The sequence below is a fragment of the Engraulis encrasicolus genome, chromosome 13 (genome assembly GCF_034702125.1).
Source record: "Engraulis encrasicolus isolate BLACKSEA-1 chromosome 13, IST_EnEncr_1.0, whole genome shotgun sequence".
Classification (NCBI taxonomy): Eukaryota; Metazoa; Chordata; class Actinopteri; order Clupeiformes; family Engraulidae; genus Engraulis; species Engraulis encrasicolus.
The window spans coordinates 27,978,211-27,990,710 of record NC_085869.1 but is presented as its reverse complement, the minus strand read 5'-3'; the positions used below and the strand labels follow the sequence as shown (position 1 = coordinate 27,990,710).

Below are 12,500 nucleotides of genomic sequence, written 5' to 3'. Positions count from 1 at the left end.
CACACACACACACACACACACACACACACACACACACACACACACACACGCACGCACGCACGCACACGAGTGCAGGTTGCGCATCAAACTAGCTCTAGGACCAGTTTCGCCATCCTAAATCAGTGACTCAAGGTTCGGACAGTGACAGCCAGTTGGACAGAGACATAACATGTGCATGGGAATGTGCGTGTAGTGAGCCTCAGAGCTGCTGAACTGCCACTGCCACCTAGTGTTTACATGAGGTATTGAATCATAGATTGCCCCACTGTAGAGTAGACCCTTTCTAACAAGTAAGAATGCTTCTGAAGAAAGTAAAATGTTCTGCAAGTAGGGAAGGAGGGAGACAGAAAGATATACAGCATGTGAGGTAGCTACTTAAAATATACTACCAGCATTAACTTACTTAAAGATATCCTATGCAACTTTGACATAAACACAGCGATGTAAACAACTTTATGGCAGCCTCTAGTGGTTCTCCCGAAAATGTGCATTGAACTAAATTAGACAGACATTGGCTTCGAGATTACGTGCGAATTAAATGTCTTCGTCTTCTGTAATTAGCCAGATTCCCTTCCTTGCATTCAGCTCTCTCCACTTCTAAGGGGCTTCATCATATGTGCGATTCTCCCCCTTTTGTTTGCTGCTTCGTCTAATCACTTCACACAACTGCAATCATGTTTGCACTTCCTTCAGATGGATATTATTATTATATTATATAATATTATATTATTATCCACTTGTTCCCGGCAGATATCCCCGTCTTTATTTCACATTTCCAGTAACTATATAGTACCTCTTCATTAGAAGAACGAGGAGACAAAAGGCTATTACTTATTTTGTTGTAATAATAAAGATTTCGAAGTCGAGGTGACGAGACGCGTTATTATCTTGTGTGGTGATGAAAGTGCAAGTGGACACCCATAAGCCGGCTAGAGATTACAGGCAACAACATATATTTTTTAGCCTGGTTGTCACAGACGGTGCGTTTGTGTACACTACGTCTGGTAGCACTGAAGTTAGCACGCCGTTCTCGAGTCACAAAACAAATGGTGCATATTGCTACTCATCACCCATAAATTCCTCCAAAAACGTTTTCTGTTCAACTCCAAAGAGTCAATATAGTCTATAATCTGTCCTGTGATTCATTAATGCGAGCTGCCGTAGGATATTTAAGCAATAAATGCTCCGGATATTTTCTGTCAGGAGACCGGTATGCCAACAGCAGTGTTCCAGATGGAAATTTGTGACACACGCACCGTCAGCGAGAGCCAGGCTATATATTTTTTGCCTTGCTCGACTGATTGTGTCCTTTGACTAAGGGTCGACCGATATATCGGCCGGCCGATATATCGGGCCGATATTTCCGTTTATTAAGTGTATCGGACAATACGCGTGCGGTTTTGGCCGATACGCCCACCCCAAGATTTTGACTACAGACGGGCAGCTCTGTGTTGCTGGCAGACCCGTAATGCACGCTGCTGCGTCACCCCTCCCCCACTCATGGAGTAAAGTAAACAGCCTTGCAGGCTGCCACAAAGTTTTAGACTTTCAGATGCATCCTATTTTAACTCATTGGCTGCCAGCCATTTTCATAAAAGAGTACCTCGGAGTGCCAGCCATTTTTCAACATTTTGGGTGTTTTTTGGAGGCTCACAGAAAATTGAGTTCTGTGTCTATGTCAACACCATACCTATCAAAACACAGATTAGACGCTCATCTGTCATCAGAAAAAAACGGTGTCTCTCTACCCCTTTCCGTTCTTTCATAATCATCTGTTGAAATTAAGTGGAATTCGCCAAAATGCTGCTTTCTAGCCAAAAAGCTGAGAAAACGCCATTTGAAGTAGAACTATAACTGCAAACGTTTTTGCCCGTAATGGCATCGTCCTAACAACTCCAAACCTATCAGCTGCTATTACACAGTCTTCTGTCATCTGTAGCCTGAACAAAAAGATCATTTGTATGACCTTTTCAACCTAATATACTGAAATATAACGGGGGGACTCGAAAACAAGGGTGTTTTGGTTTAGTTGCTGGCGCGCAGCATGGATTCATGACAGCAGTTGCCCCTAACTCCGGTTAACTCCCTACCTCTCCCTCTCCCTCTCCCTCTCCCTCTCTCTCTCCCCTCGTTGGAGAACGAATCACAGCTGGTTTATTTCCCTCCAGAATAGTACCGTGTTGTGTCTTGTGGGGAGGGAGGCAGGTAGGCAGGCAGCACCGCTTAGCGTAGCTTACTGCAGCTTCTTTGGCAGAGCGGGACAATTTGCAGATTGATGATGATTACTGTCATCATGGTTCTGCTATAGTGATATTGTCATATATTGTTCAATGAATTTTCTTTTGATAAAGTACTGATCACACATCCAACATTTCACAAGCCGATTGGAGTGGTGAATGCTAGCTGGTCTGAGGCTAAGTGCAATGCTTTCTAATGTGAGCTGAATGCATCTGACCAGACACAAAGGCTACTCTGTTCCAAGAATCTGCAACCCCCCTGTCTTTTTTGATGATACAGTAAGCTGATCATACTATACAGATCCATAAAAATAACTGTGGATTGAGTAAAAAATAGTTGACTTACCAAGGCTCCTTTATTTAGGCTTAGTTGTAAGTTCTTGTTAGCGATTTCGTGCTAGCTAGCTAGCTAGCTAGCGTAGCAAACTTTATACCCAAGTTACCTCAGTTGGGGACACATCACCACTAGTTCCCGTGCATTCTCCTGTTAGATGATATTTTGTAAGCAACATCCTGATGTTGTGTAGGCTGATCACATTATCCAAAATGAAAGGTTGTCACACAGATCATCTCATGGTGTATTTTGGGCAAGTTAGCTACAATGCCTTCTAGCTAGATAGCAACAGGGGATTGTATTTTGGTCATGAGAGGAAGGTTTTTTTTTTTGGCCAGGCTCTGACACTAAAATCAGTAGCCTACCTGTGTTAAAATCAGAGGGCAAGAAAGTAGACTACTGTCACAGGTGCTTTACTTTCAAAAATGATTTTGCTATGCTACTTTTGAGATTATATTATAATAGTAAAAAAGGGGTGTTTTTGTCTTGACATTTCATCTTGCTCTGAGCTAAAGCCCTGCCTTGACTGTTCCTAAGGACACTTCTGCCACCTACAGGAACAGTTAGAAAATGCCTTGAGGCTTGAAATTCATACAGAAGATAGGTCAGACCGTCCTCGAGGCCTGGCTGTAAAAAAACGCAATTGTCGGCGAACGACGTCGAAGGTAGGGGGCGTCACTATTTGAAATGACGTCATTCGACGGCCAAGGCAGCCAATGAGTTAATGAGGACACTGAATGACATGGCATGTGCATGTAATAGGCCTAAAGGGAGAATGTTTCAGCTCCATCCATTTTCTGTACTGATTTTAATTCCCTGGTTCATTGCTCAGTCAATAAGCTTAATCACCACCATTTGCCATCTTTTACCTACCGTTGTAACTGAGTGTCTACCGGCATATGTTTCAGTGTCTAATTTCCACCGCCTTCCAAAAAGCGCATTTCATACTGTCATTCATTTATCAACTTCAATCTGTTTTAGCGGCATCTAATAATAGGTAGCAAACATCACTTGCAAACTGGCTAAATTAAAATATTGTAAAACATTTCTGTAGCCTTTAACTCACCAGCATGCAGACTGCATAATTTGCCATAACTCTTACCTAGCGTTGTAACGAGTGCCTTCCAGCATGTTTCAGTGTAAAATTCCACCACGTTTCAAAATGCGCATTTCGTAGCGTCATTAATTTATCAACTTCCATCTGTTTAGCAATCTCTAATGAGTAACAAACATCACTTGCAAACTGGCTGTTTCAATTCATAGACATTTATTTGGTTAGAAATACTGTGTAAAACATTTCTGTAACATTTAACAGGTCACTGGCATGCTGCCACTTCCTCGTTCAGCAACAAGTGAATGTTCCAATCTGAGTAAAATAGAGGGGTGTCTGCCGTTTGGCGAACGAAACCATTTTGAACAGGGGTGTTTTTACTGGTGGGATTCTTTGCCATGTATTTTATAATATGAAAATAAGAAAATGGTTTTACTTGTCTATGTGTTTTGCTTGCATTTCTTTGGTTTGTTATTTTGGGCTTTTGTTTGTTATTTAGTTGATTTGATTTATTTTGTGAAAGGCCCTAGTAAATCTAGTACACCTATACAGGTGAAAAAATAGGCATAAATATTCAAACCCACAATAATCTTGGTCATCCCCAACATTTTTCAAATTTACAGTCAAGCTCTATGCTACCACTGTCAAGCCACAGTCCTTTGAATTTTTAATGCCTTATGTATATCTTTTTAGGTGGCTATAATACTGTATAGGCTACAGATGCTTGAAAAACTAGTTGCTCAGTGTGCTTTGTACATGACAATTATTTTCCTGTTATTCATGTTATGGTGTGATGAAAAGGTGATGGGATAGGATTTTTTAAAAATGATACAGTACTGATTTTTTTTAATTTTTAACACTTTTTAACAATATCGGCATCGGCCGTATCGGAAATCGGGTATCGGCCAAGGGTGATGGAAAAAATATCAGTATCGCATCGGCCATTAAAAGACCTGTATCGGTCGACCCCTACCTTTGACATCAAGTAAAACGTGCACCATCAGATTTCAACTCGTATACATTTGTGTAGCTTTGTAAACTAAACGAGGTGGCGTGGGCTTTGAGAATGCTAATGCATAAATCCCAGTGCAGTGACTGAATGATAAAATCCACATCTTTGCTCTTTTGGCGTATTGAAGCCCTTTTCCAATGTTCACACAAGCGATTTATTTGCCTGTCCAAACCTTTCATCTCAATTAGCTTGTGATTTATTTGCAGTCCCATTCGTTGTTTTCGCTGCATGCCAGTGTGATATTTTACAATCAGCTAGCCAGTAGCCAGCATTCAGCGAGCTGCTGCTGTTTAGTTAGCAAACGAAGGGGATGAATGGGGTCCGTGTATCTCTCTCTCTCTTATTTTCATTTTCAAATCGGGAAACGGACCACGAAAAATGACCGGTTTCCCGATTTTTGCTATGCGATGCAGTGTGATTCGGTACGATACGATGCGATGCGATACAGAACAGATTAAAATATTAAATTGATATTAAAGGCTGTGCACAAGGCTGCCGTTAGGCATAAGCTGAGTAAACAGAGCGCTTTTAGAGCCTCAACCACTTTGCCCCCAAAATTGTGGCCTCCTAAATTGAGACTGACTAAAAAACATCATGACAAAATATTTAATTACATTTCAAAACATATATTTGTTAATTATCAAAAGGGCCATCATTTTTCAGGCATACTGTAATTGTGAATACAGGAATTAGCATTATTATTAGTAGAAGCAGCAGTAGTAGTAGTATTTACTTATGTGTGGGCCTCCTGACCAGTTATGCCTAGGCCCCCAAAACCTTAGCAGCGGACCTGGCTGTGCATATTACTTTTGAAATAGCCTATACTGGAAAACATACAGAAAGCAGTGAGAACTCATTTTGGCTTGGGGACATTGCTATGAGCAGAGAAAATGAAAAAATATATACCGTACCTTAATACCATGCCAATTACAATAGGCTATATCACTTTTTAAAAATAAAAATGGGAAAACCACAGAGCTTCTGCTCATGTTGGAATATTGACCTGGACATGTAATAACTACATTTAAAGGTAAGCTCTGAACAACATATCAACTACAATTGATTCAAATTAGAACAATTTAGTAGATGTTGGGAATGGGGTTAATATCAGAAGGGGGAAATAACGTGCGTACTGGACTGAAGTGTTGGAATAGTGTACTTTTCAACTGGACTTTTTAAACTGCATGGACAATCTGCACCAGCTGCAAATCAGACCGTGTGTGTCCAGCACGAGAGCAAAATATAACAGGCTCCTAAGCAATGATGCCAACTTAGCGACTTCACTTCTTTTTTACTGCACGAACAATGGACTTAACACGAATGCACAGGCTCTGTAACGTTTTCCAACACGATTATGTTTTTTTTAATCTCGTGCGCTGACTACAGTATGCTTATGCTGCTGTCATTCGGAAACGGCAACATGTTGGCACACAACTTTCTCTTCTTGTATGTGCCGCGCGGTAGCCTAGACCTACCCTACATATCAACTAGTGAAGCGAGTGGGCCTACTCTCTCCACACGTCTCCCAGACTCGCAGAAGATGGTCACTAGAAACTTTCATTAAAAAAGTCACCGGATGACCAGAAAACTCGCTATATATGACAACCAAATGTGCTCCACATTGCTGGTTACCTGCCGCTCTGACTCAAAGGAAAATGTTTGCTTGGTCACGCCTCCTCGCACGAGAGGAAAGGCGGTCTGAGTCAGAGCAAGGTGATGTGCTTTGTGCACGAGAACAAATCCTGAAATTGACAGTTTCTAACAAGTTTTACGAGATATTATACGGTTTGTACCGTTGCGGACAGTCAAGATACGATGCATCTCGATTTTATTTGCGTTTCTTACCGATGCAGACGTTTGCAAATCGATGCAACCGTACCGTACAGGTCGGATCGATTTTCCGATACGTATCGGTATCTTCCCTTCCCTAATATATATATTATATTCCAGGTTTCATTAATGTTACAGTCACACCGCAGGATATTTGACATATAAACCTCTACATAAATCTTAACAAAAGTGTTTCTTCTCATCTAAGACTAATATGAAACATAATGTACCACATTTTCTATCTTTGACATTTGTTTTTTAAAGAAAAATAACAGTTTTGTAGGTTTTTAACCAATGTTACAAAAAAAACAAGGCGTCACGTCTCCCACCCACCTACACAATCAACCCCACTCACACAGCTAGACTTCATGTCTAGCAGTTAAGACCTTCTAATCGACCGCAGCCTGTTATGAAGAGGTTTACATGTTTAGGTGGAGTTCAGAGAGACCTGTGCACTCCTTCCCATAAGTTTTGTCACCTATTTTTTGTCAGGACTATATTCTCAAGCTGGCGTAACACTTCCAGAATTTCCGGTAAAACAATAATAATACTTTCGTTTTATATAGCGCCTTTCAAAACACCCAAGGACGCTTCACAGAGTGTTGTGTTGGAAAGTGTGAGTGTGTGTGCGCGTCAGTGTGTGAGATGTGAAATGTGTGTGAATGCGTGAAAGTGCTTGTGGAACTAGCAGCCATAAGCCTCCAGGAAGAGATGTGTCTTAAGGTGTTGCTTAAACATGGCCAGTGAAGGGGCATTTTGGATGTGGTCGGGCAGATTGTTCCAAAGAATGGGAGCAGCAACATGGAAGGCTCTGTCACTGGTGGCCTTGAGCCTGGCACGAGGGACGATCAGCTGGCCCTTGGAAGAGGACCGCAGGGATCTTGAGGGGTCATAGGGGTGAAGGAGGTCAGTGAGGTAGTGGGGTGCCAGACCATGGAGGGACTTGAAGGTTAGGAGGAGGACTTTGTAGGTATTGCGTGACTTGATGGGGAGCCAGTGAAGCTAATAAGAGGGGAAGTATACAGAAACTCATGTTCCGTTGTTTCATATCATTGCCCAGTCGTTGCCTGACTACAGACTTGCTGCGTTCGTAGATTGTTACGTTTACGTCGGCCCAAGAATATAGACCTTGTTCAAATCATCCTCGGAAATCGCTCATCTGGAAATCGTTTCATTTGTTTTTGATGTCATTGCATTTTTCAAGTTCAGAAGACTTGGCATTTAAATAATGAAGATGCCAGGAATCCTACACAATGTTTAACTCTGGTGCTATCGGGCATTTGGCTAAGTGGTCATGTCCGGAACAAGCTGCAGAGAGCAGCTGGATTAACGGTATACGAGGAGAGAGCCTCAGAGAGGTAAAAATAATTTACCTCTCAAGGACAGATGGAAAATGGCCTTATTTCCCAAATGGGACAATATTGCTTTAAGATCAGAGGGTTGCAGGTTCGAATCCCACTGGTATCTCTCCCTAAACCTCCATCTATGGCTGGAGTGCCCTTGAGCAAGGCATCTAACCCACATTACCCCAGGAACTGTAAATAATACCCTGTAAGTGTAATATGTAAGTCAATATAGATTAAAGCGTCAGCTAAGTGTAATGTAATGTAATGCAGTTGTGTCATATTCCAGAACTGAAATCTACCTCGAGTGTCCAGAGGTGTTCATCACTCAGACACGTGGCCAAGGTAAGAAAGGCTGAAACCTGACAATCACTCAACAAGAAACTGTCAGAGAATAGTCCAGATTGGGTCAAGACATATCTGAAGACACGTTGTTCAATATGGATGTATTAAGTAATGTGTAGCTCCAGTCAGACACGCGCACGAATGCGCCCGCACACACACACACACACACACACACACACACACACACACACACACACACACACACACACACACACACACACACACACACACACACACACACACACACACACACACACACACACACACACACACCTGTCATGGGGTCGAATAGCTGGTTGGCTTCCAGGTCTGTGAAGGTGCTCATACAGCAGGGGCATCTGAAGGAAGCTCGGTTGGTGTTGTCTCTCTCATCAGTCTCAATACGCCTCCTCATGTGGTCCAGTTTATACTTCACCACGTTCACCAGGAGCCTGGAGTAACACACACACACACACACACACACACACACACACACACACACACACACACACACACACACACACACACACACACACACACACACAGTTCACTGGAGGGCTGGAGTAACAAACACACACATGCGAAGTGAAAGTGAAAGCTCATTGGGAAACTCTAACTCCCATCGTATTGTGACACAGCAATCCACAGCACACAAGTGAACACTGCACACTGCACACAACCAAATTGCATTTAAGCATCAGCCGTGCAAGGGGGCAGCCATCAATGGCGCCCCTAGGGAGCAGTGCGGCAGGACAGTACCATGCTCAGTGTACCTCAGTCATGGAGGGGGATGGGGGAGAGCTCTGGTTGATTACTTCCCCCACCAACCTGGCGGGTCGGGAGTCGAACCGGCAACCTTTGGGCTACAAGTCTGACGCCCTAACCGCTTACTAGGGATGGCACAAACCGCACCGAAAACCGAAACCGTACAATTCACACACATACAGAACCGAACCGTGCAATCCATCGCAAACCGCAATTCATGTACTGCCCAGAAAAATATGTAAAACAGAGATTCTAGGAGTATCTTATCCAGTCTCTCTGATTAAAACATTAGCGTATAAGACCAAATCAGAGGATGACACAATTAAAATCACACCATTTTCACGTTGTAAGCCTATACAAACCATATGTAGGATATTTAGTGATAAGTTCGATTCTATTAGCCAGTGCACCATTTATCATGAACGAAAAAAAAAGAACCGTAGAGAACCGAAAACCGTGACCTTGACACCGCGATATGAACCGAACCGTGAATTTTGTGAACCGTACCACCCCTAACCGCTTACCCATGACTGCCCAAATGCACACAAACGCACATTTGTATCTCAACATGTTCACCAGAAGCCTGTAAGTCATGAAGGACTGGTTATGCTGTTGGAAACACACACACTACTGTGTGTACTACCCGTATCTGAGTAAATAGTAGTTGTATCTAGAGGTCTCACCTCACAACCCCCCACCCCCACTTGTATTTCATCAAGTAGTAGTTGTGTTGTGTGGTCTTGCCATCAGTTGTGGTCTCCACACACACACACACACACACACACACACACACACACACACGAAATAGTCATGTGTTAAGACCTCCATCGACGGCAAGACCACACACGCTTACACACATGCTTGCTTGCGCTCTCTCTCTCTCTCTCTCTCTCTCTCTCTCTCTCTCTCTCTCTCTCTCTCTCTCTCTCCTCTCTCTCTCTCTCTCTCTCTCTCTCTCTCACTCTCTCTCTCTCTCTCTCTCTCTCTCTCTCTCTCTCTCTCTTTCTCTTTCTCTCTCGCTCTCTCTTACACCCACACTCTCACACACTCACACACACCTGTAGTTGATGAAATAGTAGTTATGTCTAGTCGTCTTCCCGTCGGCGGCGGTCTCCACTCGCAGGCGGCACTTGAGGAACTTGTCGTTCTTCAAGGTGTTGAGAACGGAGCGCAGCTGTTTACGCTCAAACTGAAGCAGGGTCAACATGTCCTCCTCTCGCACACACGGGTTCCGGATCAGAACGTCCAGTGCCAGAGAGTGCTCCACGCCGTAGAACCCTCGCACCACCTGCTGCGCCAAGCGCTTAAGCGCGGGGGGAACCTCGGTCAGAACGCCCGGCTCAGACATCGCTATAGGAGAGAGAAGGGGAGGGCGGGAAGTAAATAGATGAAGAGGAAAATAGAAGTTAGGAAACCTCACTCATCCACCTGCTGGACCAGTGCTGTCAAAGACACTTCAGGGCAATCACGGCTAACAGAGAGAGAGAGAGAGAGAGAGAGAGAGAGAGAGAGAGAGAGAGAGAGAGAGAGAGAGAGAGAGAGAGAGAGAGAGAGAGAGAGAGAAGAGGAGAGAAGTTACAAGGCATGTACTACATGCCTTGTAACTTCCGAAAGCTATAATGTGGGGAGAACCACCGAGAAAACACATTAGGCAGGCCCCATGATGTGGAGGAGACGAGGTGGAGAAGAGGATGGGAAGAGATTGGAAGAGAGGATAAACGAAATGGTAGAACAGAAGAGTTATGTAGAACAGTACAGGGTTGAGAGGAGCCATAATGTGAGGCAGATGCATCACATACCACCAAAACACAAACGTATTGAACGTATTGGAAAATTATACTGTAATAACATCATTGAGTAACCTACAATGCTACTGCAATGCATTCTAGCTCGAGAAGGCTACAATGATCTTAGGATGACATTAGGTCTATGAGCTGGCAAATCCAGCGAGGCGATCATATCTTACATGGAAGACACATCTTAAACTTCCAAGCAAGTACCACTGGCTGGCTTAAATAGATTGAGTTCTAGTTTTCATGTTAGCTAATTTTCTGCACTGACAACACCGAACTTCAACGTTGAGCAGGTGGTCTGCTGTCTACTCTCAACTCTTCTCTTCTTAGGAAACACATTGCACAGTTTGAGAAGAGAGAAGGTATAGAACATACTCCAATGGATATATAAAACGTGTAACCGCCCTTGTGTCTAAAAATCACAAGCCAAAGACAGGCATTGGTCGGACTCACATTTTATAGCTAACAAATACAGCCAAATATCTCGAATGGGCACTTAGCCCTGCTTTTAATTAATTCAACATGCTTACGACTGCAAATACCACCGAATTTACATAAAAAGGGGTAAACAACCTTTGTTTTTCCTCCAAATCAAACTTCGCTGTAAAGCGTTCCAACTCCGTTATTGGCATGGGAAATCCGGAAGTGCTAGGAGAAAGAGTATTGTATGACGACATTAGCTCTGATTGGCTATAAACCTTAAAGACGCATTAACCAATTAAAACTGTCGATAGTTCAAAATGAATGAAGCATTTGACCAATTACTTACGCAGACGTCAAAAGAGGGCGTTATATTGACATTTTCAGCCAATGGAAATGTGTAGTACTTGAGCTGGGACTTCCGTGATGTTGTTGTCAGAAAGATGGCATCCCTGGACAGAGTGAAGGTGCTGGTGTTAGGCGACTCTGGTAAAAAGCACACTTTCTTATCAACTATTTCATCTTCTCCAAACAAATTTTAAAACACATGTATTATTAGTAGTTGTTTCTGGGGTTACACAGCGAAATCATTTTGCATTGAGGTCCTGTAGGACTTCTGTGTGCTCTCCATCCCGTTACTGTTCTCGGTATCTGTTAAAGTACCTGCTTATATCTGTTGTAGGTGTTGGTAAATCGTCCCTAGTACACTTACTATGCCAAAACCAGGTTCTGGGAAACCCGTCGTGGACTGTCGGCTGCTCTGTCGACGTAAGGGTAAGTGCAAATATACGCTGTGTTTTTTTCACCACTATCTTATCCGTTGTTTCCGTTGCAGCATGCATGACACACATTTACGGTGTTAATACAGACACATCAACATCAAGCATACGTCTGCATGTGCATTTACCCTAGTAGGCCTACCAGAGAGAAAAGAACCTGTCAGCCAGTGACAAAGAGGAGGGGAAAGTGTGTGTGCAACGTTTTGCGCAAACATTGCATGTCTATTTCACTCTGTTAGGTCCACGACTACAGAGAAGGCACGCCAGAAGAGAAGACCTACTATATTGAGCTGTGGGATGTCGGAGGATCTGTAGGCAACGCCAGCAGTATCAAGAGCACCAGGGCTGTCTTCTATAACTCAGTTAATGGTGAGGAATAGGCGTAGCGCCATCCTATGGTCAGTTTATACTTATAATATTACAATGAGAGTGAGTGAGTGAGTGACTGACTGACTGACTGACTGAGGCAGAGAGAGGGTACAGATCACAGATCGGCCTCTACAGCCACCTGTAGAAAGTCCACCAGAGCTATAGAAATGTGCATTGTGCAATTTGTGTGTTGAAGACATCCATTTGCAAAGGCAGAGCAGCCGGGTCCTAATGGGCCTTCCT

General features: G+C 43.3%; 2 protein-coding genes across 2 annotated transcripts in view; one reads left to right on the top strand and one right to left on the bottom strand.

The window, feature by feature from the left end:
- gtf2e1 (general transcription factor IIE, polypeptide 1, alpha) overlaps positions 1 to 11,501 on the bottom strand; it is a 24,539-nt gene extending 13,038 nt beyond the window's left edge. The window contains exons 1-4 of the mRNA XM_063213604.1: positions 11,459 to 11,501; positions 11,263 to 11,337; positions 9,955 to 10,246; positions 8,426 to 8,583 (exon numbers count right to left, since the gene is read on the bottom strand). Coding sequence (XP_063069674.1) covers positions 8,426 to 8,583; positions 9,955 to 10,244 — 448 coding nt within the window. The 5' untranslated portion in view covers positions 10,245 to 10,246; positions 11,263 to 11,337; positions 11,459 to 11,501. The remainder of the gene's footprint in view (positions 1 to 8,425; positions 8,584 to 9,954; positions 10,247 to 11,262; positions 11,338 to 11,458) is intronic.
- The window catches only part of rabl3 (RAB, member of RAS oncogene family-like 3), a 5,897-nt gene continuing 4,879 nt past the window's right edge, over positions 11,483 to 12,500 (top strand). The window contains exons 1-3 of the mRNA XM_063213605.1: positions 11,483 to 11,598; positions 11,792 to 11,883; positions 12,128 to 12,257. Coding sequence (XP_063069675.1) covers positions 11,553 to 11,598; positions 11,792 to 11,883; positions 12,128 to 12,257 — 268 coding nt within the window. The 5' untranslated portion in view covers positions 11,483 to 11,552. The remainder of the gene's footprint in view (positions 11,599 to 11,791; positions 11,884 to 12,127; positions 12,258 to 12,500) is intronic.